Here is a 23,884-nt window from a genome sequence, read left to right as displayed (position 1 = left end):
GAGTTTCTCTCGGTTTGTGGGCTCATCTAAAGGTAAGCACCGAGCTAACTTTACTGTGAGTTCAGTTCATGTTGAGTTTAGCTCCTGAATGAGGTCTTCTGCTGCTCTCCTCGGTGTCTGTTCACAGTTTATTGTGAACACGTTGAGAGAAGAGTGAGAGAGTGTTTGGAGAAAAACACCAACTAATCATTAGCTCAGCATGCTGGGAGAAGTTGCAGCAGAAAAGTCTTTTCATTGTCCCTGCAGCTGTTTTTCTGCCTGCACCAAACCTCTACAGCCTCGTTTCTATTTGAAGTGATAACAGGAAATGGATGAGAGCGATCTGCTGCAGTATCAGGGTCACTATAACTTTATTGTCCAGGTGCTGTGGATGAACACGTTGTTTTTGTAGATCTGGGGTTTATAATAGCAGCAGTATTAATGAGACAAGGACAGCTCTGTCTTAACATAGTGAGTCCCTTTATTGGCAGGCCACAACAAAAAAAACCAGACGGTGCTGCATGAACCATTTAATTAGTCCCTACCATAACACCCATCCTCTGAGTATTCAATTCAGTTATATTTATATTTTTTTAATATAGCACCAAATCCTCAAGGCGACTGTTGTTGTGATTTGGCTTCTAGGATATCTTCTTTCCGTAGTTTGGTTACTTGGTGGTATATGAGACTTGGGTGGGTGGGGGATTGTCTCAATGAGATAATATCGTGGAGAATTCCGCTCTGCTTTATATTGTCCCGTTTTCTTTCATGTCCCAGATCCAAACTTGATCTCCTGGTTGTAGTCCAGTGAGGTCTTGTGCTCTCTGTTGTTGAACCATTTCCACTGTTTCTATCTCTCCTCTCTCTCTTTTTTTCTTTTTTATGTCTCTCAGCATAGTGATGTTTATCCTGCCTGGTTTGAGGCAGGATGGAAGTATAGGGGCTGTGGTACGAAGTTTCCTCCCCATTAGAATCTCTGCAGGGCTATGTCCATTGGCAAGTGGTGTGGTGCAATATGCCATGATGGTGAGAGATGGGTCTGCTTTCTGTAGAAGGCTTTTTACTGTTCTCATTTCTCTTTCAGTCTCACCATTTCTCTGAGGGAATCTCAGGCTGGAAGCGGTGTAGGCAAAGCCCCACTCTAGAGCAAACGTTGGGAAGAGTTCTGAGGAGAATTGTGGGCCATTATCTGACTTTAATTATGTTGGTATGCTGTGGCGTGCCAATACGGACTTTAAGTGTTCAATCATTGCTGCTGATGTGTTAGAAGACAGCTCAGGTATTTTTGTGTATCTTGAGAAATAGTCCACTACAACCAAATACTGGCTGTTACTCCAGTCAAAAAGATTTTGCAGTAGAGTTGGACATGTTTTATTGTTTCATCTCTGTGTTGCTGCTGTCTTATTTGTTGTTGTCTGTCCTCTATTTCAGGAAGGCCTGATGTGCATACAAGTCCATTTCATCTCTTAATGTCGTGTTAGAAACCGCTCTTTCTGGCACTCTGGCAGCACGTCTGCAGTTGCTGTGTGTATGACATGTGAGATGGTGAAAGAGAACCTCATTACCGTATTTTCATGACCATAAGACGCACTGTACTAAAAGGCGCAGTCTCAGTTATGTGTGCCATTACTGTATTTAACACACACATAAGGCGCACTGGATCATAGGGCGCATACAAGTACCGTATGCGTATTTAAAAATAAAGCGGGAGCAAACCTGAGTTCGGTACCTTACTCACATTTCTATTACCGGTAATCGTCATCATCAACAACACACAAGCATACAAGTGTGCGTATTTAAAAATAAAGCAGGAGCAAAATAAAGTTTGGTACTCACATTTTTATCATCAATCAAACCCATCGAAGTCCTCATCCGCTGTGTCTGAATTGAACAGCTGCGCTAAATCTCCATCAAACATGCCAGGTTCACTTTCTTCACCGTCAGAGTCACTTTCCGTGCCGTGCGGCTCCTCGGAAACGATGCCGGCTTTTGCGAAAGCTCGAACAACAGTGCCAGCAGACATGTTAGCCCAAGCATCTACAATCCATTGGCAAATTGTGGCGTAACTCGCCCGGCGCTGCCTTCCACTCTTAGTGAAACTGTGGTCTCCATCGGTCATCCATCGCTCCCAGGCCGCTCGCAGCCTTACTTTGAATGGGCGGTTCACACCGATGTCCAGAGGTTGGAGTTCCTTTGTCAGGCCTCCCAGAATGACAGCAAGCTCACAGTTCCTTTGTTTCACAAGTTTTTTCACATTGGCTGTGAGATGGGCACGCATAGAGTCACAGATCAACAGCGATGGTGATGCGTGGAAAAAACCACCTGGTCTCCTTACATACACCTCCCTCAGCCACTCTTTCATCATTTCCTCATCCATCCAGCCCTTTTCATTTGCCTTAATGATGATTCCTGCTGGAAACTTCTCTTTAGGCAAAGTCTTTCGCTTAAAAATCACCATAGGCGGCAGTTTCTGTCCATTAACATGGCAGCCAAGCACAACAGTGAAAGAAGACTTTTCGTGCCCCGTTGTGCGTATCGCTACCGTGCTGGTCCCCTTCTTCTCCACAGTGTGACTCACTGGGATGTCAAAAGTGAGCGGCACCTCGTCCATGTTAGTGATGTGGCTGGGCTGGATGTTTTTGTCGCCGACGTGTTTGCTGCAGTAGGAGCGGAAGATGGCCAGCTTTTCCTTATAATCCGCTGGAAGTTGCTGCGCTACCGTAGTCCTGGTCCGGATGGAAAAATGGCACCGTTTCATAAAACGAAAGCACCAAGACGGACCTCCTTGGAAATGTTCAATGTTCATCTCTTCAGCTAGTGAAACTGCTTTTAGCCGAATGGTGACCGTCGAAACGCTTCTCCCGCTCGCTCTTTGCTCGATGATCCACCGCTCGAGTCTTTCCTCCAACTCGGGCCACCTCGCCTTATGTCCGCGGAAACTCAGCTGCGTTTTCTTGACCTGCCGGAGCTCGTTTTCTAGCTTCCTCCATTTGCGAACCATCGATTCGTTAATCTTAAATTCTCTCGCCGCTGCTCGATTTCCATGTTCCTCCGCATAGCTGATGGCCTTCAGTTTAAACTGTGCTTAATAAGCGTGTCTCTTTGCCATTTTCAGGGTTGTTAAAACAACGATGTTCCACATAATGCACATACCTGTTCTTTTATACAGGTATGTGCGATTTTCCTGTATATACGATCAACACCCACACTTCACCCTTTAGCGTTCTCATGGTGTTCTCTACTACGTCCTCCTTACAACACACAGGGCGCACTGCGCTATAGGGCGTGCCGTACTTTTTAAAGAAAATCTAAGACTTTTAAGTGCGCCTTATGGTCGTGAAAATACGGTAATCTCATTCTCAGTCTTTGTACTCGTGGCGGTAGTTCATCTAAGTTCTTGGAGACTAAAAGTAGCTCTAAAGGCTTGTGATCTGTCACAACATGAAACTTGATGCTGATGAGAAAATCACTTGCACGCCCAGGTTATGGCTCATAGGGCTGCCAAAAATGATTCTTTTGATAGTCGACTAGATTATTTTTGCGATAATCACGTCATGCATCCATTGGATGGAAAATGAACTGCTATTTGCACCAGCATGCATCTGCTCTTATATAATTATCATTAGCTTATAGTGTTTAAGGTATGTGCTAACCAAAAATAAAGACAAGATGACAGTTTATTAAACTTTTAATGAAATTTGCAGATTGCCTCTGTGGAGTTCAATAACCTCAGCCTCCTGCTTCTTGCTGTCTAAAAAATAGCAGGACACTGGAGTAAATTCTACCATCTTACCCTTCTGTTTAACCAGTTTTCTGTTTGACCTTTTTTCAGCTGTGTGAAAACTGTAACTTTAATCTCAGCCAAACCGATTTACCAAACGGTAACATTTTTACAATAATCTTTATTCTACACGAGGTAGTTTAGATGAACAGAAATTTGAAGCATTCTTTACTGATTTAAACCTGCCACAGCTTTCTGCTACTGACCAGCAGATTATAGATGCTCCAATTACAGTGGAGGAGATTACCCGTGCAATTAACAGTATGCCACTTAATAAAGCTCCAGGATTAGATGGGTTACCATTGGATTTCTATAGAGCATTTGAGGATATGTTAAGTCCCCTGTTGCTTGATGTTTTTAATGAGGCTTTTAAAGTAGGCTCATTACCTCAGTCAATGCACTCTGGACTTATAACATTTATTCCTAAAACTGGGAAAGACCCTTTAGACCCAAGTGGTTGAGCCCCATATCTTTGCTGAATTCTGACCAAAAAATCTTGTCAAGGGTCTTCGTGGGTCGATTAAAAGTAGTAATGGCGAAAAAATTATATATATGATTCAGTATATCCAAAAGTGGCCCTATCGCTGGATGCTGCTAAAGCTTTTGATTGTGTTGAGTAGGATTATTTGTTTAAGACAGACCTTCCCAAAGTGTGGGGCCCGCCCTTAGGGGGTCACAGAGCCATTGCAGGGGGAGAGCGGTATGAAAAGGGGGGAAAAAAACCAAAAAAACCCAATGTAAAACCTGAAGATAGAGACAAAATACTGTTAATCTGACTACCTGCCATTCTGCAATTCATCTCCTGTAAACAATAACGTGGCGCACACCGTGACGTGAAAAAAAGGCACATACCTTTGACCTCTGTATTCCTTGTCCACACGTAAACAGAAAAAAATGAGTTTTAAAAAAAATCTGTTTTTGGTGATTCGAAACGCCGTTTACGTGTGGACGAAACAGCTGCGTTTTCAAAAATACCCGTGTAGGTGCGGACGTATTTGGAATTTCGATGGTTAATAGTCAACATAAGCTTCTATGATATGCAGATGATATGTTGTTACTTATGACCCAGTCTGGGAAGTCAATTCCAGCCCTATCAGAATGTATAGAAAGCTTTACGCTGCTTTCAGGGTATTGCGTCAACTGGGATAAATCAGAGGCAATGCCTATGTCAGGACACTGCCCTCATGCTTTATTTAAACAGTGGGAGTTTGGGTGGTCTGTGAATGGTTTGAGGTATTTGGTAGGGCTGAACGATTATGGAAAACAATCTAATTGCGATTTTTTTTGCCCCAATATTGCGATTGCGATGCGATATGCGATTATTTTTTAAGGTCTTTGTCTTCTGTATTATTAAACAAAGACAAGCAATACATCTTATAGTATGGCCAATACTATATTACATTAATTTTAAACTGTTCTTTCCTGGAAGACAGACCTCTGTTATGATAACATGAGGTGATGCATGAATTGATGACTGACATTTTTATTTAACTTCTTCAATCACAACAGTATATTTGAACATACACAATAGTTTATTTTTAGCTTACAAACATCTGAGCATAAAGTGCTGACAAGGAACCCTGGTGTAAACATTAAAATGAAAGTCAGTACAATGTGCAGATTGCAGAAATATACATAAACAAAATCAGTGGCTTTACCACACTCAGTTTTTCGACATCTGTGAACTACTAGACAGTCATTCAATTAAAAAATAATATTAAATAAATAAAACTAATAAATAAAAAATACACACATCTTACTGATCTCTGCAGTCAGTAACATTACACATAAAGTGCAAACATAATAGCAATTGTATAAACACACACACAAACACGCCTTTAAAGTTTAAAGGCGTGAAATTGGACGGTCTAGTTCTGATTAGCGTCACCGCTGTCTCGGTGGAGTTTAATAAACTCGGCCGTCTGCTTCTTGCTATCTAAAATATAACCAGACACTGGCGTAAATTCTCGACTGTCTCATACTTCTGTTTAATAAGTTTTCTGTTTGACGTTTAGTCAGCTGTGTGAAAACCAAGGAGGAACCCACCCGGGGGATTAATAAAGTTTTATTTTATCTAATCTAATAACTTTAATCTCAGCCAAACCGATTTACTCACGAACAAACAAAACACTGAAAAAAGCCCAACAATAACATTTTTAGGTTGTCTAAGTGACTTATATATTACGTTTAACCCGAGCAGCGAAACTCCGCGGTGATCTGAAAATGATGTGCCGGGAGTTGTGCCGTTCTCGGCCGCATCAGTAACCCTCGAGCTCCCGGCTAGCTGTCGAGCTGGTGGGTAGCAGACGCCTCTGAAAACGTCGAAGCACTTTTGCAAATATGGGATATCTTGATAAACCGAGCAGATATTTGATGTTTACACAACTACTTTCTCGCCTGAAAATATGTTAAAAGTTTATTTTGTGACCCAGAAAGATTAGTATGAGTAATTTTAAAACTTAGTAGCGGCCGCCATTGTTGGAAACTGGAGTTTGGCTGGGCCGCGCTATGAATTCTGGGATATGGTAGTAATTTGGACAGCCTTCGGCGCGTCGCTGTGACGTAATCTGTCTACAAATGCGGCCTCAGGAGGATGCAGCCCATGAATTTGGACATGTCCAGAGTATAATCGCAGCCTTTGCGGTTAGAAAATTGCACTTGATCATGTCGCGATATTATCGCAAATGCGATATATCGTTCAGCCCTAGTATTTGGGGATACAAATGACCTCAGATTACACTAAGATGGTCTGAGCAAATATGGAGCCAATGTTTGAAAGAATAAAAATGGAATTTGGTAGATGGTCCGGAATACGTCTCACAATATGTGGTAAAATGAGTTGTATTAAGATGATGCCTGCACCCATGATCTTTTATATTTTATCCAATATTCCATTACACATTCCAGATAAGTATTTCAAAGATCTAGATTTTTTGATTCGGCAGTTTCTTTGGGGTAGCTCACCACATCGTTTAAGTATTAAGAAACTTCAAGCGAGTACAAAACAAGGAGGTTTTTCATTGCCTAATTTCCAGTGGTATTATTGGGTGAAGAATGTGAAACAACTTAGAGCATGGTTACCTACTGCACCAGTTAAACCCATCTGGTCCCATATGGAGACGGAAGTTAATGGCGGTATTTCTCCTTGGAGGGAGCTGTTTGATACCAGTCATAAACGTACCCATCCTATAATTGCAAATGCAAAGACATTGTGGTGTAAATTACATAGGGTGGGTCGCTGGGACTTTATTAAATCTCCTTCGGCATCCTTATGGGGAAATAAAATAATTTTAATTGGAGGGACATCGGTTGACTGGTTACAGTGGTGTAAGGCAGGCATCCTTAATGTATCAGATTTATTTGATTGTGGGACTAAATGTTTTTTAAGCTTTGATAAAATTGTGGAATTATATAAGTTGCAGCGTAATCAATTCTGGAGATATGTCCAAATACATAGTTCATTATCAAAGTGGTTGGGAACCTGTCCTGTGGGCAGCCCTGTGGAAGTCCTGCTCTCAAGACCATTACCTCTAAGATTTATCATTTATCGCAAGAACGGTCGGCTGACCCTCTCCTTAAAGTTAAGGGCTACTGGGCCCAGGACATGGCATTGGACATATCTTCAGTTGAATGGGATTCATGTTTTCAAAATGTTAATACTAGTTATAAAGAAACAGGCAGTAGATTTATTCAACTTAAAATAATCCATTGGTGGCATCGAACACCGCAACAATTGTATAAATGGAACCTGGCCTCTACGGACGAATGTTGGAGATGTGATGGTCAAAATGTTTCGATTTTACATATCTTATGGAGCTGTTCGGGACTTCGGAATTGGTGGGAAAATATAATGGAGGTAATTTTCAGTGTTTTGAAAAGGAGATTTGGTATCTCACAACAACTGTCCATACTTGGCATTTTCCAGTTATACAAAAAGATTAGGCCAAAATGCAAAACACTGTGTGGCTGAAAACTAACACTGCACATCACTCTCAAAACACCATCCCCACTGTTAAATATGGTGAGGCAGCATCATGCTCTGGGGGTGCTTCTCTTTAGCAAGGACAGGGAAGCTGGTCAGAGTTGATGGGGAAATGGATGGAGCCAAATACAGAGCAATCTTGAAAGAAAACCTCTTGGAGTCTGCAAAAGACTTGAGACTGGGGCGGAGGTTCACCTTCCAGCAGGGCACCCACCCTATACATAAAGCCAGGGCAACAATGGAATGGAAAGTCCAGATCTAAATCCAATCGACAATCTGTGGCAAGATCTGAAAACAGCTGTTCACAAACACTGCCCATCTAATCTGACTGAGCTGGAGCTGTTTTGCAAAGAAGAATGGGCAAGGATTTCTGTTTCTAGATGTGCAAAGCTGGTAGAGACAGACCCTAAAAGACTGGCAGCTGTAATTGCAGAAAAAGGTGGTTCTACAAAGTATTGACTCAGGGGGCTGAATAATTACGCACACCCCACTTTGCAGTTATTTATTTGTAAAAAAAAAAAATAAAAAAAATGTTTGGAATCATGTATGATTTTTGTTCCACTTCTCACATGTACACCACTTTGTATTGGCCTTTCACGTGGAATTCCAATAAAATTGATTCATGTTTGTGGCTGTAATGGGACAAAATGTGTAAAAGTTCAAGGGGCCAAATACTTGTGCAAGAAAAACTGGTGATCTCACTGATAATGTGGTCCCATTCAGCAAAATGGGCCAAAAAATTGCACAAAAAGCTTAATATCTCAAAGTATAAAAGTTATGTGCACCAGAAGATATAGCAGGCATTAGCAGAAGGAGCAGAACAGTTTAAAGTGTGAATGGTGAAAATCAGATGAAAACTGAGGGAGTAGTTAACCAGCAAATGTCTGAGCAACTAGAATAAGGTAGAACTAGAAAAATTTGCATTTCCTGCGAAAATGCAGTGTGGATGCTTTAAAGCTGAAGCTGTATGCAAAAAGTAGCTGAAAAAGTTGAAAAGTTGCAGAAATTGTAAAAACTTTGCAGAAGCAAAGGAACTTTGCTAAAATGGAATAACTTAGCAGAACTGCAATATCTTAGAGGAAACATAATACTTGGCAGAAATACAATAGCATAGCAGAACTTAGCAGAAATATTGTAACTTACCAGAAACATAACTTCTCAAAAATACAAGAATTTAGGAGAAATAGTATAAGATAACAGAAAGAATATATTTAGACAAAAATACTTAAGCATTACAGAAACACTATGATTTAGAAAAATAGTACAACATAGCAGAAATACTGTGATTTACCAGAGACACTGTGATGAACTATGAATATTGTAATTTTAAATTAAGACTATGTTTTAGCACAAATATTATAATTTGGCAGAAATACTATGATACAGCACAAATACTCTGGTTTAGCACAAATATTATAACATAGCAGAAATACAATTATATAGCAGAAATGCTATATTTAGAAAGAAAAATATAATATAGTAGAAATAGTATGATTGAGCAGAAATACTACAATATAGCATAATAACAATGATTTAGCAGAAATACTATGATTGAGCAGAAGTACTAAGATGTAGTAAAAGTACTTTGATTTAACAGAAATACAATTATGGAGGAGTAATACTTTAAAATGGGAGAAATATTGATACACACACACACATACACAGAGCCTAAAGGGAAGAGTATTTGTGCCATGGAGTGTTAAGAATGTGAGGTCCATATTAGAAAAGCTGGTAAAATCATAAAAGTTTGCAGAATTGTAATAAATGATGAATATGAATTACTGGTCTGTGACAGTGTATTAATTTGTAGGGAAAAAAACATGTTGACCAAGGTGGAATCGAACCCACGATCTTTGGCTTGCAGACCCCTGTCATTACCAACTGCGCCACTGGGAGATGAGCAGTCAGAATTAGATCCCGGTGAGAGGCGAAAAACGCAGTTTTTTGGAGTTACAAAATGTTGTGTAACTCAAAAACTAGGTGGGCTAGAGGCATAATTCTTGTACTGGGTGAATCAGCGGACTTTGGTGTACTTTGACTGCGATTTTCATTGCTCTTTGTACAACCGTCGCTGAGATATGACGAGAGAGGAAACGGAAGACCTCAGACATGATTGGCTGGCTGGGAAGCCGTGCAGGCCCTGATATGTGATATGTGTCTGAGTCCGCACAGAGGATTAGCTGCCTGGCAGAAATATATAGAAATAGTATGATTAAGCATAAATACTACATTTAGCAGAAATACTATATTAAGCACAAATCCTATAAAAAGCAGAAATAGTATATTAAGCACAAATCCTATAAAAAGCAGAAATACTATATTAAGCACAAATCCTATTAAAAGCAGAAATAGTATATTAAGCACAAATCTTATAAAATAGCAGAAATAGTATGATTTAGCACAATAGTAATAAGTTAAACAGAAAAATTGGAAAAGCAAAATGGACAGCTGAAAAAATGCTGAACATGCTGAGGGTCCCTCAAATATACTTGTTAAATGAAAAAAATCAGCAAAAAAATATATAACAGCCACACAATCACAAATATGTACACATAAGGAAACACACATGCACAGAGAGACACACACACAAGATCCAATTCAGTCAACCAGTCTAAATATATTGAATTTGAATCTTAGAATGAGATCATCCCATTAAAAGGCTTTCTCTCTCTCTCTCTCTCTCTCTCTCTCTCTCTCTCTCTCTCTGTCACACACACACACACACACACACACACACACACACACACACACACACACACACACACACACACACACACACACACACACTCACACAGGGAGAGAGAAGTAAGTTTCTAGCTCAGTCAGCCATGGAGCTGCTGAATTTGAATCCACCAATCAGAGAGCCTGTGCACTTTTTCCCGCCAAAACAGGTGCATCTATTTACACACGCAGCACAGAGAGACACAGGATTATCCGGTTGTTCAGTCTGACGTCACTAGCCGTGTCTGGGTCTAAACTCCGCTGCAGGTCCATATATCAAACGATCACTATGGCATTACTGTGAGTTGAAAAACTGTCTAAAGTCTTTCATCTTTAATAAAATGATCAGCGTTCTGCTCTACCAGGTGTAACAATTGAGTTTAACATCCAGGCATCCATGAAAACGGAATTTATGACATTTAACGGAGTTAGAAGTTAGCAGGGAGTTAGCTCACTAGCTTCTATCTAAATACAATATAGCATGTCCTGACTGCGGGGTTTTGGAAACAAATTAAAACGTACAGCTCTGTTATCACTTCCAACATAAATGAAGACAGAAAGCTAAACAGCAGTGACGTTTGTAGGGTTACTGAAGTTTGGCTAGCTGGTATATAATGATGTGCTACGTGACCGCTAGCGACACAGCTATGTTAGCATAATATAAACAAGCTAACTTTTTTTCCACTTGATAAAAGTTAGCGTGAGTGTTCTCGGTGGTCAGGAACAAATGTAATCGCATGGCAGGATGCTGTAAACGGACCAAACTTCAGCCAGGAGAACAACTGAGATAATCCATCCACAATACGAGGTTAGTCATTCATATACTGCTGCATGGGCTGGGCTGTAGTTACATCCTAAGGTTTTAAAAACTGAGCTTAAATAAATGATTAGCGGTAATAAAAGCCGAGGGAGGTCAACAGTGATCGCTGACTGTTTTAGGAGCTTTTTGAGATCAAATAGAAGAAAATACATAACATTAAACATGTTAACAACACAAATGCCATATTAAACGCAGACTACTTTAGACCCGGAAGTAGGATTCGTCGCGTCATCACTGAACAACCGAATTGCAGTCTATTTCTCATAATGACGACTCCCCTCAAACAAATGACCATAATTTCCTAACCGTAGGGGCTAGAGCGGTCATTCTTACACCGTTTTGTTCAGAAGAGATGGGGGAATCTTCAAGTGTTGACAATTTATCATTAAAATATGAATTTTTAGAGATATATGACATGGATGACTTGTTGACTTAGAAGCCACGAATTCCCCAATATGCAAATTTGAATGCCTCAGACCACATATATGATTGGCTGGCTGGGAAGCCGTGCAGGCCCTGATTTGTGGATTTGAATTCCTCAGCCCTCAGATATGATTGGCTGGCTTAGAAGCCATGAAGGCCCCAATATGCAAATTTGAATGCCTCAGGACACATATATGATTGAGTGGGAAGCCGTGCAGGCCCTGATTTGAAAATTTGAATGTCTCAGTCCTCACAGAGGATTGGCTGCCTGGGGACCTGGCAGAAATATATAGAAATACTATGATTAAGCATAAATACTACATTTAGTAGAAATACTATGTTTTAGCACAAATACTATAAAAAGCAGAAATACTATAATTTAGCAGAAATACTATATTAAGCATAAATCCTATAAAAAGCAGAAATAGTATGATTAAGCATAAACACTACATTTAGTAGAAATACTATGTTTTAGCACAAATCCTATAAAAAGCAGAAATAGTATGATTAAGCATAAACACTACATTTAGTAGAAATACTATATTTGAGCAAAAATCCTATAAAAAGCAGAAATACTATATTAGGCACAAATCCTATAAAAAGCAGAAATAGTATGATTAAGCATAAATACTACATTTAGTAGAAATACTATGTTTTAGCACAAATAGTATAAAAAGCATAAATACTGTAATTTAGCAGAAATACTATATTAGGCACAAATTCTATGAAAAGCAGAAATAGTATGATTAAGCATAAACACTACATTTAGTAGAAATACTATATTTGAGCAAAAATCCTATAAAAAGCAGAAATACTATATTAGGCACAAATCCTATAAAAAGCAGAAATAGTATGATTAAGCATAAATACTACATTTAGTAGAAATACTATGTTTTAGCACAAATAGTATAAAAAGCATAAATACTGTAATTTAGCAGAAATACTATATTAGGCACAAATTCTATGAAAAGCAGAAATAGTATGATTAAGCATAAATACTACATTTAGTAGAAATACTATGTTTTAGCACAAATACTATAAAAAGCAGAAATACTATAATTTAGCAGAAATACTATATTAAGCACAAATCCTATAAAAAGCAGAAATAGTATGATTAAGCATAAATACTACATTTAGTAGAAATACTATGTTTTAGCACAAATCCTATAAAAAGCAGAAATAGTATGATTAAGCATAAATACTACATTTAGTAGAAATACTATGTTTGAGCAAAAATCCTATAAAAAGCAGAAATACTATATTAGGCACAAATCCTATAAAAAGCAGAAATAGTATGATTAAGCATAAATACTACATTTAGTAGAAATACTATGTTTTAGCACAAATCCTATAAAAAGCAGAAATACTGTACTATGATTTAGTAGAAAAACTATAATTAATCAGAAATACTATATTTGGCAGAAATACTATATTTTGCACAAATCTTATAAAATAGCAGAAATAGTATGATTTAGCACAATAGTAATAAGTTAAACAGAAAAATTGGAAAAGCAAAATGGACAGCTGAAAAAATGCTGAACATGCTGAGGGTCCCTCAAATATACTTGTTAAATGAAAAAATCAGCAAAAAAATGCACAGGGAGAGAGAAGTAAGTTTCTAGGTCAGCCTGGGAGCTGCTGAATTTGAATCCACCAATCAGAGAGCCTGTGTACTTTTTCCCGCCAAAACAGGTGCATCTTTTTACACACGCAGCACAGAGAGGCACAGGATTATTGCAGCCTATTTCTCATAGTGACGACTCCCCTCAAACAAATGACCATAATTTCCTAACCGTAGGGGCTAGAGCGGTCATTCTTACACCGTTTTGTTCAGAAGAGATGGGGGAATCTTCCAGTGTTGACAATTTATCATTAAAATGTGAATTATTAAAGATATTTGACTTCTAATGCACCATAACTGAGTAGAGCGAAGCAAAAACTGGCTTGACTTGCCCTCAAACAACGCTTTGTAACTCGAAATCTATTTGGAGTATCGATATCATTCTTTCACCGTAAGAGACAGCAGGCTTTGGTGAACAGTCATGGAAATTTTCAGGTCTCTGTGGAAATCCAACAAAAAGTTATGACGAGAGAAAAAGTGGTTCATTTCAAGGGTTTGAAATTTGAAGAAATCTGAGCGACGGACGAATTTCCTACCCTCAAACAAGTCCAACTCATTTCAGAACGGTAATACGTGAGAAAGAAATTCTTGAATTGTGAGCGTCACGAGTGTCTGAAGATATACCGGGACAAGCCTCATGTCTTAACTTTGCTTCGTTAAGGAGATATGACGATTCGAATATGCCTCTCATTACAGAAATGCAGCGGTGATTTTGAACAAACTCTCCATTGACTTTATATGGAGAGTTTTCCGACATTGTGTTGGTCTGAGGAGATTTGCGAAAGTTCTATGAATACCACAACAATGATAGTGACATTTTCGGAAACCCAGCAAAAATACCTATGTTTTGATGTATAATTTGTGGAAGTTGAGTGAAGATTGAGCAAGTAGCAAGAAGTTGTTCGGACATGAAGAGAAGACTGCAAAACCTTCAGTGGCACACTGGAAGCCAAGTGCATAGCAACCATAACAACGCATGTATTTTGTGAAAAATCACAATTTTGGAACTGAAAACTTTAAGAGGCATAAAGGTAAAACGGTAAAAGATTTGAAAAAGCTGAATCATACCTGAATAGCCCAATAATTTGAGAACATTTTAAAGTTTGAATGGTTGTTCTACGTGAAAATATGAGGAAGTAGTTAAGTTTCAGAAACAAGCAAATTTTAGCAGAATTGCAGAAGTTTCCCATTCATTTCAATGGGACAAATTAAGCTTAATATTTTAAAAAGTATAATAGTGAAAAATACCAAAAGACATAGCAGGAATTAGCAGAAATAGCAGAATATTTTAAAATTTGAACGGTGAAAATCGGCTGAAAATTGTGGAAGTAGTTAAGTGCCAAAAAGTGTACGGAAGTCCCAAGAGGAACTCAATAGTGTGGATGCTTAAAGCATCCACACAACTAGAAAAATTTGCATTTCCTGCGAAAATGCAGTGTGAATGCCGTGTAGTGGAATCTGAAAACAGCAGAAGAAGGAGAAACCGCTGAAAAAACACTGCGTAGAAGCTGATTTTTTTCCTGAAAGCTGCTGCATTCACACAAGAAAGAATAAAGAGAAACAGGAACACAATCGTTCACACTTCTGCTGTTTTAATTGTGTGAATGCCGTGTGGCATTCACACAATTAAAACTAAGTAGCTGCCACCATAGTTGAAAACTGGAATTGGCTGAGCCACGCTATGAATTCTGGGATAGGCTGGTCACGAAGAATACACCTGACCCATCCAGCACGCATTTGTCGACTGCATTTGGAGAAGTCTTCTAGTTTGGACAGCCTTTGTTGCGTCACTGTAACGTTATCACCTACGATACTGGAAACTGCTTCTTCTTCTTTGGCGTTTAACGGCAACTGGGATTCTTGTAGATGCAGTGTTGCCATCTTCTGTTTCAGTCCGTTAGTACACTCTTGAATCCTACGTATTCCTGTGTCTTTCAGGATCTTACAAAGCTTCAAAGGATGCGTCAACTATTAAATTAGTTGTCAGCAAATTTAATAGTCGAAGTAATCGTGACTAGTTGACAAATCCTGGCAGCCCTAACGGCTAATGCCTCCTTCTCTATTTGAGTATATCTTTGTTGTGTGGGGGTTGATGCTTTTGAAGTGAAGGTCACTACCTTGGTTGAGTCTTCCTCTTGTTTCTGAAGTAGCACTGCTCCCAGTCCATAGGAGGATGCTTAAGGCTGATACTGTTGTTTGTGCTTTGGGACTGTAGACTGCCAGGTACTCAGTACTGACTTAATGCTGTCAAACACTGTTTGTTGAGCCTCACTCCAACAGTACTTTTTTGCTACGGCGTAGTTCTCTCAATAGCTGTGTTTTTTTTCTGCTTGGTGGGGAAACATTGCCTTGATGATTAACCATTCTCAGAAATTGTCTCGCTCCACTTACATCGGCCTCCATGTTGCTGACCATGTTCACTTTTTCTGGGTCTGCTTTGACGCTTGTACTGTCAATGATCTGTCCAAGCAACTTGATCAAGGTTTTTGCAAAGTCGCATTTCTCACTTTTCAATGTCACACCTGCTTTTGTGAACCACACAAGGACTGCGACTAGTCTCTTGTCGTGCTGGGCCTGTGTGTCCAAAATGTCATCTATTTGGCAGACAACTTCGTCCAGCCCCTCCAAGACTTGAGACATTCATTTTTGAAAATGCTCAGGAGCTGAAGATATGCTGAAACAGAGTCTATTGAAACAATACCTTCCAAATGGCGTGATGAAGGTTGTGAAAAGAGCTGACTGCTTGGAAAAAGGTATTTTCCACAATTCTGAGTTAGCATCGAGTTTTGAGAAGAACTTTGTGCCTTCTAGCTGTCCTAGGGTGTGCTATACTGATTGCAACATGTGTCTTTCTCTTTTCACAGAATTGTTACGTTTGGTCAAGTCAATACACACACTTCTTCTCTGTTTGGTTTGGGTACTGGAAAGATTCCTGCACAGCAGTCCAGTAGACTGCTACACTCTGGAGATTACCCCTAACTCTTCTATACAAGCTAGCTCCTTTTTGATTTTAGGGCAGTAGGGAAGTGGGACCCTTTTTGGGGTCAACAGATAAATGGCTTAGCATCTGCTTTAAGCTCAATTTTGTATTCCCCCTCCATTTGTCCTAAACAGCTAAGTAGCTTCAGAAACTGCTGCTTTACCGCCTCTGCTGAAGGGAGTGACGCTGCTTCTATTCTGTCCACTAACCCAAGCTCTACACTTGTTGGGCAGCTAAGTAACCCTTGTGTCAGGTCTGCTACTACATACACAGTATTGTAGTGTTGCCCGGAGTACTCAGGTTAGCTGTAAATTTCTCTGTAACTGCTAACTGCTTTCTTTTGTAACTGCTTTTTTCTTTCAGGCAAGACTGTTACATCTGCTCTTTTGTCAATTTTGAGCCAACAGGTCTATATTGTTAACTTTTTTTTTAGTCATCCATGCATCCTCAGTTCTATCAGATGCTACTGTGCTACTTCCCTCTCTTCAATGTCACCACCTGCTGCCCATATTTCTCCCAGTGCCCCCGACCTGCACACTCTTGCATAGTGACCTTTCTTTTTACACTGATTGCAGACTACCTCTTTGGCTGGGCACAGCTTTTTGCTGTGAGGTGTTGTCTTTCCACATCGATTGCATTGCCTTGTGTCATGTTTCATGTTCCTCTCTGTGTTTTGTGGCACAGTCTGTTCTGGTTTGAAATGTTTTATCTTTGCTAATGATGTCCACGTTGCAAGGATTCTCCTGCTTGAAGTTGTTTTTAAGAAGATGCTGGTGCTTCTTAACAAGCTCACTTTGGGGAATCCCTATCACTGCTTTTTCTAACATGAGCTCTGCATCCACTTACAGTTCCTCCGAGAGCCTCTTGTCTCTCATTCCGACAGCGAGTCTGTCAATTATCATTTCACTGTACAGCGCCCCGTAGTCACAATGCTACGCCAAGGCATATAGGGATGTAATAAACCGATCTGCCGTCTCTCCCACTTCTTGCTGCCTTCGGTTGAACTTTTCACGTTTAAAAGATAATGTTTCTTCTGACTACAAAGTGTGCCTTAAGTTTGTTTTTGAGAGTGTGGTACTCACTCACCTCCTTTTCGGTCAGGTTCATTGACGTGATCATGTCTTCAGCTTTATAGCCCAATGAATATATTAGAGAACCAAGGCTGGCCATTATTCTAACTCACCCTGGTGTGTGATGCTGTGCAGCTTCCTCACAGAAGCTGATGTCACAGGATGTCACAGCATCTCTATAATAATCCAAACTGTTGATAACAATTCTGAAAACCTGCCAGTCAGTGCAGTCCAGACACACCTGCAGATTCTCCACAGCCTCATCAGTCCACTGCTTCAGTGTCTTCACAAAAGCTTTAGAGAGTTTCAGTTTGTGCCTGTTTGCAGGGATCAAGTGAACCATGACATGCTCTAAGAATCTTGATGTAGTTTGAGATGATGATACTCTTACTATCAGCTCACCTTCTGTTTTGTACTGTGTGTTTTTTATCCATTTTGTTTAATAAAATCTATGAGGTTCAAATGAAGCACCAAACTGCAGTTACTCAGTGGAGGTTCATTACTGCAGTTTCTCACCACTGTTGTTAACTGGAGGCTGACACACTGACTGAAGACATTTAGTTTGAGTGGATTTGAGCTTTCCATCTCAGCTTCTTTTGGTCAAGGATGAAATACATATAAATATATTTTTGTTCCAGCTGATCATCAGGAGGAGACGAGCCATTTAGACTCAGCTCAGCCACTACAGAGGAAACAATGACTTCAACCCAAAAGGTGAGCAAGAATATCACTGTGGACGTTACAACTCTCATTGTAGCATATCATTGTAATGTGATAATATCAGCAGAAGGTGGTGGTAACACACCTACGACGTGTTTGTTGACATCTTTGATTCCACTAATGGAGTTTCAGTTTGTTCCACGACTGCATTTCACTCACTGCCTCTGTTTGTATCTCTGTCACTGCAGGACCAACATGGAGCGAGAAGTCAGCGCTCTCAGGAGGCCGACAAACCTCACAGAAGAAAGGGAGAGAAAACATACAGCTGTGAGGAGTGTGGGAAGGATTTTACCCTGGCTGGGAGCTTAAAAAGACACAAAGTCATCCACAGTGGAGTTAAAGCGTACAGCTGTGACTTGTGTGGAAAATCTTTCAACCGGGCTGGAAGCTTAAAAACACACCAACTCATCCACAGTGGAGTTAAAGCGTACACCTGTGACTTATGTGGAAAATCTTTTACTTTTGCTTCTAACTTAAAAAGACACCATCTCATCCACAGTGGAATTAAAGCGTACACCTGTGACTTGTGTGGAAAATCATTTACCCACGCTGAAAGCTTAAAAACACACCGACTCATCCACAATGGAGTTAAAGCATACACCTGTGACTTGTGTGGAAAAAGTTTTACTTTGGCTGTTAACTTAAAAAGACACCAACTCATCCACAGTGGAATTAAACCGTACAGCTGTGACTTGTGTGGAAAATCTTTTGCCCACGCTGGAAGCTTACAAACACACCATCTCGTCCACAGTGGAGTTAAACCGTACACCTGTGACTTGTGTGGAAAATCTTATATCCACGCTGAAAGCTTAAAAAGACACCAACTCATCCACAGTGGAGTTAAACCGTACACCTGTGACTTGTGTGGAAAATCTTATACCCACGCTGAAAGCTTAAAAAGACACCAACTCATCCACAGTGGAATTAAACCTTACACCTGTGACTTATGTGGAAAGTCTTTTACCCAGCCTAGAAACTTACAAACACACCAACTCATCCACAGTGGAATTAAACCTTACACCTGTGACTTGTGTGGAAAATCTTTTACCGAGGCTGGAAGCTTAAAAAGACACCAACTCAGCCACAGTGGAGTTAAAGCATACAGCTGTGGTCAGTGTGGTAAAGCTTTTACTCACAGTGGCCTCTTACAGCGTCATCAAGTTATCCACTCTGGATTTAAGGCGTACAGCTGCCACATATGTGGAAAAACCTTCCACTTGCTAGGCAGCCTAAATATTCACCTCCGCATTCATACTGGAAATGACGTTTACTGCTGTGATCAGTGTGGGAAACTGTTTGTGAGATATAAAGACTTAGAACGCCACATGTTTACCCACACTGTGGGGAGACCTTATAAATGTGACCTGTGTGAGAAGACTTTTAAAGCGCCACGTTACCTTAAAATCCACCAACAGAGCCACACCAGAAAGAAACTGCAAGTGCAGTTACTGTGAGGTATGTATGTATATTATTATCTTCTTGTTTAAGACTGACTGTTTCGTTCAACTGTGCTCATTAAATTGTGTTCGCATGTTAGTAATTCTACTGGACTCAATTTTGGAATTTTGGAAACAGTGCATTTAGATAATGACTGAAACCAGCCCACTGAAGGAACAATGTGCTGGGAGTTCAGTTCCTTAAGCTTAATTATGCAGATTCTCATGACCATTGATCAACAACCACTGACCATTATGCAAATGTACTGTTTATAAGATTGGGGGAAAGTTGCAGTCAGCTGAGACTGAAGGAGTCACTTGGATGAGTGACGAAACGTTTCTCCCACAAAATTATATGTCCAGATGAACAGAATCAATTTTTGGAGGTTTACTTACCTGGATGATTGAGCATGCATCAAGATGGGTTGACAATGTTTCTTTCTCGCTGATATAACGGGACACCTCAACGAGTTACAAAATATGATCCCCAGATAACACAACTTTCAAATACAAAGCAGCGGCAGGGATCACATTAATCTGCAAATCCTTGTTTAAAGATAAGTCATATTAGCCCAGTTTATTTTTTCTTATCATTGTTTTTGGGGCGAATGTGGCTCAAGAGTTGGCAGTTCTTCTTGTAATCGGAAGGTTGCCGGTTCGAGCCCCGGCTCCGACAGTCTCGGTCGTTGTGTCCTTGGGCAAAACACTTCACCCGTTGCCTACTGGTGTTGGCCAGAGGGCCCGGTGGCGCTAGTGTCTGGCAGCCTTGCCTCTGTCAGCGCGCCCAAGGCAGCTGTGGCTACAATGTAGCTGCCATCACCAGTGTGTGAATGGGTGGATGACTGAATGCAGTGTCAAGGTCCGTAGGGATTAAGTAAAGCGCTATACAGGCCATTTACCATTGTTGTGAGGCGACCATTAATAGCATCTGCATTTTCTGTTTGTATAGTTCCTTTGCTGTTATGGTGTTCTTGTTATGGATAAAAAAAATTTTTTTTTGAAATATAGCAAATCTATTTCTATGAAGTTGTTCTATATAGTGTGTAAGATAAGATGACCTTTATTAGTCCCACAGGTGGGAAATTTGTCTCGTTACAGCAAAAGTGCAAAGTTATGTAGCACTTAGCAGTTATGTAACTGTTGATATGCAGCATTATTAAATTTATTGTTAATGCAATTGTTGATATGGTAAATTGACTTTTGAGGAAATTTTAGATGGCACTCATCATCAGAAAGGTTGCCTACCACTGGTAGAAAGGTTGCTCTACAACAAAGACATTTATTGAGTCTCAGTACCAGGTCACTTTACTCTAGCACTCAAAGTGCTTTACCGTGTTGTAAAAAGCACCTTGAGTGCTCAGGCAGAGTAAAAAGGTGCTTTATAAGAATCAATCCATTTTACTTGTATTTACTAAATTAACAACGGGAGGGTCATCTAACTAAAACCAATCAGTGTATCCCACCTGACCCCCTCAGAATCAGCTTACTTTTTATTTCAGGCCACTTTCAGAATTAAAATGTTGAAGGAATTCCCTGTGTAACACTGATGTAGCGCTAATGAAGTAATACAGGCTAGGGATTGAGTGTGATTTTATGGTTATTATTAATCAGAAGATTTAGGGACGCCACTGGAGCTGATGGGCAGTAATTAATAAATACACACAACACAAAAAATGGTTTTGCAGGTACCATGTATTTAACCAAACCCCAAAAAAAGAATAACAAGAAAAGAAAAACTTAAATAATCACTCCTGCTGCAGCTATCCAATTAATCAAAAACCCAGTGAGGGTGCACAAAGACAACTAAACAGATTTGTCTGGCTTATACCAAGCAACACAGGTTCTCAAAAAACAGTTCCCCCATAAATACCACATGTTAATATCAAATCCACTGATCCACACTGAAGTCCATGAGTTTAATCTGAATGTCCATGAGAGATGTCCAAGCGCTATTGTCCATAAATGAAGGGAATGGTGTGTATGATTGCGGAAATCAGTGTATTTGGAAAATGGGGACAGAGCGTTGTCTTTGATAGCTTCCTACCCAACCGGTGGAAGCGTCATTTGCAGAATGTGTCCTGCTCCTAGCCGTTCATTGGCTCGCCATCCTTTTTCATACCCCAAAAAGGTTCACCTGGCCTGCATTAAATAAACAAGGCCAATAAGAAATCACAAGAATAATACAAAAATGTCAGCCAATTAAGCTAAATACATTAAGTTATTCTTGTTCCTGTGTACACAATTTATAAATAAATAAACAAACAATATATTGGTTAAATATAATATTCCTAACCATTAAGGATTTAACTGAAAACATTTCAACTGCTACATACATACATACTATGTAGCTCCACAACATTTGTTATTCAACAACTATCAGTCAAATCAAAATCAAATTGTTTGGACCGGCAGCAGCCGATTAGCGTCAGCTGGTAGCAATACAAACAGTCAATTAAAAGTTCAAACTCACCAATTCCGTTCTGTTCAGTGCACAACAACATTATGGCTCTGGCTCACAGTAATCAGCATCTAAGTTGCATAAGTTAGTTGGTGTTAAAAAAATGCATTAAAACGGGAAAAGCAAATGTTTGCCAATACACACCTGCAACAGCTCTGTCACCTGGCTTGCCTCCACGCATCTGACGGAAGGAAGCCGGGACAGGCTTACTATGACCTACATGCCATCCGATTGGCTGAGCAAAGTCATGTGGTTGGAGTCATGCATTTGTGATGCGTTCAATGGCAGGAAATTACTCTGGGTTACACCTGACTTACACTGTCTTTGTGTCTTTGTTTAGAAGCAGACCGACACAGAAGGATCCAGTTCTCAACCCTGTCATCACTGTGGTGGTGGGAAAGAGTTTCACTGTGACCTTTTGTGGAAAAACTTTCACTCTGCAACAGACCCTAAAAATCTGGACTTCTTTAAATTGCTTGAAGATTATTTCACCTCTCAACCGAGAATCTTCTTCAGGTCTAAGGTCAAATGGTGGAGAGTTCCAGATTTAAGCTCTGTGGGAGCGTCCCCCTTAGAGGGACCTCCTAATGATCCTCTACCTAATCGCACAAGAGAAGGTGTGAAAACGGGTGTAGGTAGGATACAATTTATACAAGGAGTATAAAAGAGGTGATATTTTTGTCAATGCTGGTGTGAAGATTGTGCTGTTTTGATTGCTTTGCAAATATTCATTTCAATAAATCCAAGGAAATATTTGGTTTCAACGTTCAGTTTATTTTTAGGAAATATTCCAACAGTTAAGTGTTGATAAATGAACTTGAGTCTCTAAAAATGGGCTAAAGGAGATGTGAAGTGCAAACATATGTACATTGTGTGTAATGGGATTTGGCAAGGTTGAGAGATCTCCCGGATATAAAGAAAAATGTAAATACGAGACTGACAAAAAAATTGATAATAAAGACTTAATAAAGCAAAACACTGGATGGTACAGCTCATGAAGGCACAAACATGGCCTGCTACTGGATGTGTGAGAGGCAGAGAGAAGGGGACGGGCTCCCAGACATCGCAGTGAAGGTCAAAGGTGAAAATAAGACATGCAGAGAGAAGTCACTCACTGTCTGTGCATGTTAGGAATATAGTGATTAAATAAAGTTCATTTAGTGATTTTTATATATATATATATATATATATATGTATATGTGTGTGTGTGTGTGTGTGTGTGTGTGTGTGTGTGTGTGTGTGTGTGTGTGTGTGTGTGTGTATATGTATATACACATTGCAATGGTTCTCATTAAGAGTTGGCCCTCCATGTAATAATGGGTAAAAGAGTGAATTTGGCTCTATGATTGAACTGAATTATTGAGACTGACATGTAGAGCTGCAGAGGGATTTCCAAACATGCTTAGATATCATAGCCAGTTTAAGTCAGGGTGCAATTTTCCTGCGCCAAATTAGTCTGAACAGAATATCCTAGACTTATATAGTAAGTACAAAATTACAGGCTGAGAATTGTTAGATAATAGTGTAACCCATGTGAAATACAGGTCCGTAAAATCCCCCCCCCCCCCCTTCTTTTTTTTATCTAAGGCTATAGCCTGTTATTGTCAGAAGGGGGTGCTGTAATGCAGTTTTGTGTTCTGACAACCGTGCGTCTAGTGCGCAGGAAGCATTACCTGTCTCTTCCTATGAGATCTTCCCTCTCTGATGGCAGTCAAGTGTGTCGGAGCTCACCGAAAAGTATTTGGTAACCTGGTTAATGAGACCAGATTGTTTTACGTATAAATGCTAATAAGCTACTCTTTTATTAGGCCCCGAACTCTGACCACAAAGGGAATAACGTCTGTCCAGTTATTTGTGTTGGAATATCCCAGTGAGTGACATGCCGTTTGTTCA

The 23,884-nt window shown here is 39.8% G+C and overlaps 1 protein-coding gene and 1 long non-coding RNA gene across 3 annotated transcripts; one reads left to right on the top strand and one right to left on the bottom strand.

Annotated features, from left to right (window-relative positions):
• LOC113029632 (zinc finger protein 85-like) lies at window positions 1-22,361 on the top strand. 2 transcript variants are annotated; one of them, XM_026180605.1, is made up of 5 exons: window positions 1-32; window positions 18,016-18,091; window positions 18,286-18,532; window positions 18,692-19,552; window positions 22,332-22,361. In XM_026180605.1, exons 2-4 carry the CDS (start codon window positions 18,074-18,076, stop codon window positions 19,549-19,551), a joined length of 1,125 nt encoding a protein of 374 aa, XP_026036390.1. In that variant the 5' UTR covers window positions 1-32; window positions 18,016-18,073; the 3' UTR covers window position 19,552; window positions 22,332-22,361. The 2 variants fall into 2 exon arrangements, with proteins under 2 accessions (XP_026036390.1, XP_026036389.1); XM_026180604.1 differs by having other exon boundaries at window positions 18,286-19,552.
• LOC113029639 (uncharacterized) lies at window positions 20,965-22,276 on the bottom strand. The gene is made up of 3 exons (XR_003273452.1): window positions 22,136-22,276; window positions 22,004-22,062; window positions 20,965-21,672 (listed from the first exon to the last, which is right to left on the bottom strand). It is a non-coding gene; the product is annotated as an uncharacterized LOC113029639 (long non-coding RNA).
• Window positions 22,362-23,884: the final 1,523 nt, after the last annotated feature.

This window comes from Astatotilapia calliptera, chromosome 9 (assembly GCF_900246225.1).
Source record: "Astatotilapia calliptera chromosome 9, fAstCal1.2, whole genome shotgun sequence".
Lineage (NCBI taxonomy): Eukaryota > Metazoa > Chordata > Actinopteri > Cichliformes > Cichlidae > Astatotilapia > Astatotilapia calliptera.
The sequence above is the reverse complement of the archived record's forward strand: the minus strand, read 5'-3'. Positions and strand labels throughout refer to the sequence as shown.